At 55.5% G+C, this 2,339-nt stretch overlaps 1 protein-coding gene across 1 annotated transcript in view; it reads left to right on the plus strand.

The window, feature by feature from the left end:
- The window catches only part of PEPD (peptidase D), a 152,914-nt gene that overhangs the window by 62,134 nt on the left and 88,441 nt on the right, over window positions 1-2,339 (plus strand). The window contains exon 7 of the mRNA XM_004704914.2: window positions 1,078-1,122. Coding sequence (XP_004704971.1) covers window positions 1,078-1,122 — 45 coding nt within the window. The remainder of the gene's footprint in view (window positions 1-1,077; window positions 1,123-2,339) is intronic.

Raw genomic sequence — 2,339 nt, forward strand, 5'->3', positions numbered from 1 at the left:
TGCATGCTTAGTGACTGCCTGGCCTGAGCAAGTTAACTGCGTGCGTGCGTGTCTTAGTACCAGGCAGACTCTGGGGACCTTTGCTCGTCTCTCTCTGCGCTTGCATCCCGCCTCACACATTGAAGCTGCTTCCATGTCCCTCCAGACCTGTCCGTTTCCTCCCCTCGGGGAGGCCCAGGTGCTCGGCTTGCCTTTCCCTTTTGTCCAAGGTCCAGAGTGTCGCTCGGCCGGAAGCCAGTAGGCGCAGGCCTCATCTCTCTTGTTCTTCCCCAGGATCCTGGTTTGCTGCTCCAGAAACAGTTGTTTGGTGTTTGTTAAACCGTTGTTTACTTGTTTGTGACAGGAGGGCAAATTTGATACTAGTTATTCCTTCATTGACGTCCATTCTGTTATCTGTTTAGTTTGACAGGTTTTTCCCTTATCGGCTCACGAATCCATTAGCTCACAGATGTGAGCTAACGTGAAGGTGTCTGGGTAGGCGGGGGCGTCCAGCCAGTCAGTTCCCTCCCCTTAGTGAGACCCAGGTGCTCTGCTTGGGTTTGGGGACCTGTAACCACAAACCACCTCAGGGGCCTCTCACCCGATGCCACCCCGTGTGGCTGAGTCCAGGGCATTTTTCTGAGGCCCTCACCAGAATATGGGCTTGGGGGATGCTGAGCCCTATCCGGGGCTCTTTGTTACCCCAGATGCCTCCCTGAGAAGCTAAGGTGCCTTCGTGGTCAGCTTTTCAAGCATCTTACTTCCAACAGACCCCCAGACACAGACGTCTGCCCTGAAAATCAAACTAGTGGCTGATGCCATGCTCCTTCTCACTGGCGGAGGTTAGGGGGTGGGGGGTGGGGGTCGGGGTGGGTTTGTAGCCATGCTCGTGCTCTCCAGCAGGTGCAGCCTAGGCAGCCAGGTCTGCTGCAGCAAGCAATCACCAGGCCCTCTGTAGCCAGAGAGCCATGCGATTCAAGTGTGGGGCCTTGTCTGAATACTGGTGGGTGGGTGTGTGCGTGCGCCTTAGATTAGAATTTCTTGCTGGGAGATGATCGACAACTGAACTAACAGACTTAACCTGTTTGTTCCTTTTAGGTTCAACGTCAACAACACCATCCTTCACCCGGAGATCGTGGAGTGGTGAGTGTGCCCTCTGGGCACCTTGGCTGCTCTTTGTGCTCAGGGAGGTGGGCGACCCTCCTCCCACCCCCTGCGAGAGCCCCTCAGACAGGCTGGTCTGCAGAAGCCCCCTCTGCCTCCTTGGCTATGTGTTGTTTGTTTGTTGGCTGGTTGTTTATTTTAGGAAGGATATAAGCCACTTGAATGTCAATAGTATATTTTTTTATTTTTCATCTGTTCAGTCTTTAAAAGCCTTTGCCTTCTGTACGGAAGCTGAGCTAGGTTGGTGGAGTGGGCAAGGAAGAGCAAAAAGAAGCCTCACACACACGGTCCCTTGGCTGCGTTGGTGCTGATGCTTGGTGGCGCCCTGCATGCCGAGTAGGACCGCTCTGCTGGGTTTTCAGGGCTTAAGCAGGTCGCCAGGCTGTCTTCTGAGGGGTCTCGGGGAGCAGTTGAGCACCACTCAGGGACCTGCTGCCCCTGGAAGGGGAGTCTTTTCTGCCCAGGAAACGCGTGCATGTGGACTCATGTGGCCCCTGTCTGTCCAGTGCCCTTTTCTTCCTAGCCCTCTGCCCGTGATATAGCAGCCCTTTCCTATGGTGCTCTGTCTCTGTGGGCGGGGTGCCCCAACTCTGAGGCACCCCTGGTTTTCTCCCTGAGCCATCAGGCTGCGTATTGATAGCAGCCTAGGCGATTTGCTTTTGTTTAGCTGCTGCGTGGCCACACTTAGAAGATGGCAGGACCTTTGTCTAATCATTCCTGGGTGGAGAGACTCGTCCTTTCCGATCTCATTCCACATGGCCACATTTTTTTCTCTAGTAGAGGGCTCAAGACTCGGTCAGTCCTGAGGCTGGATGTGAGAAGGAAAGAGAGAGAGGTCCAGGCCCAGGGGCCAGTGTTTTAAAGGCTGGAGTTGGAGAAGGGTGCCGCCATGTGGACAGCGGCTGGGAAGGGGGAGCCTGAGGACAGGCAGGGGCAAGGAAATGGGGACCAGCGGGAGCCTTTGAAGGCTGTAAATGGAGAAGGGTAGGGTCAGGCATGCATTTTAGGCTCACTTTGACTTACACTGGGAAGTCCCTGGGAGAGGGGCAAAGGCAAGGACAGGCAGCCCGTCGGGGCCGGGGGTGAAGAGGTGGTCAGGAGGAAAGTGTGTGGTGAGGAACTGGCAGGATGGCTGAGAGGTTTTTGTCATCAGCCGCCGGGTGGTGGCATCAGTGACACGGGGAAGACGGGGGTGG

This window comes from Echinops telfairi, unplaced genomic scaffold (genome assembly GCF_000313985.2).
Source record: "Echinops telfairi isolate 266 unplaced genomic scaffold, ASM31398v2 ScPeMD7_2291;HRSCAF=2852, whole genome shotgun sequence".
Lineage (NCBI taxonomy): Eukaryota > Metazoa > Chordata > Mammalia > Afrosoricida > Tenrecidae > Echinops > Echinops telfairi.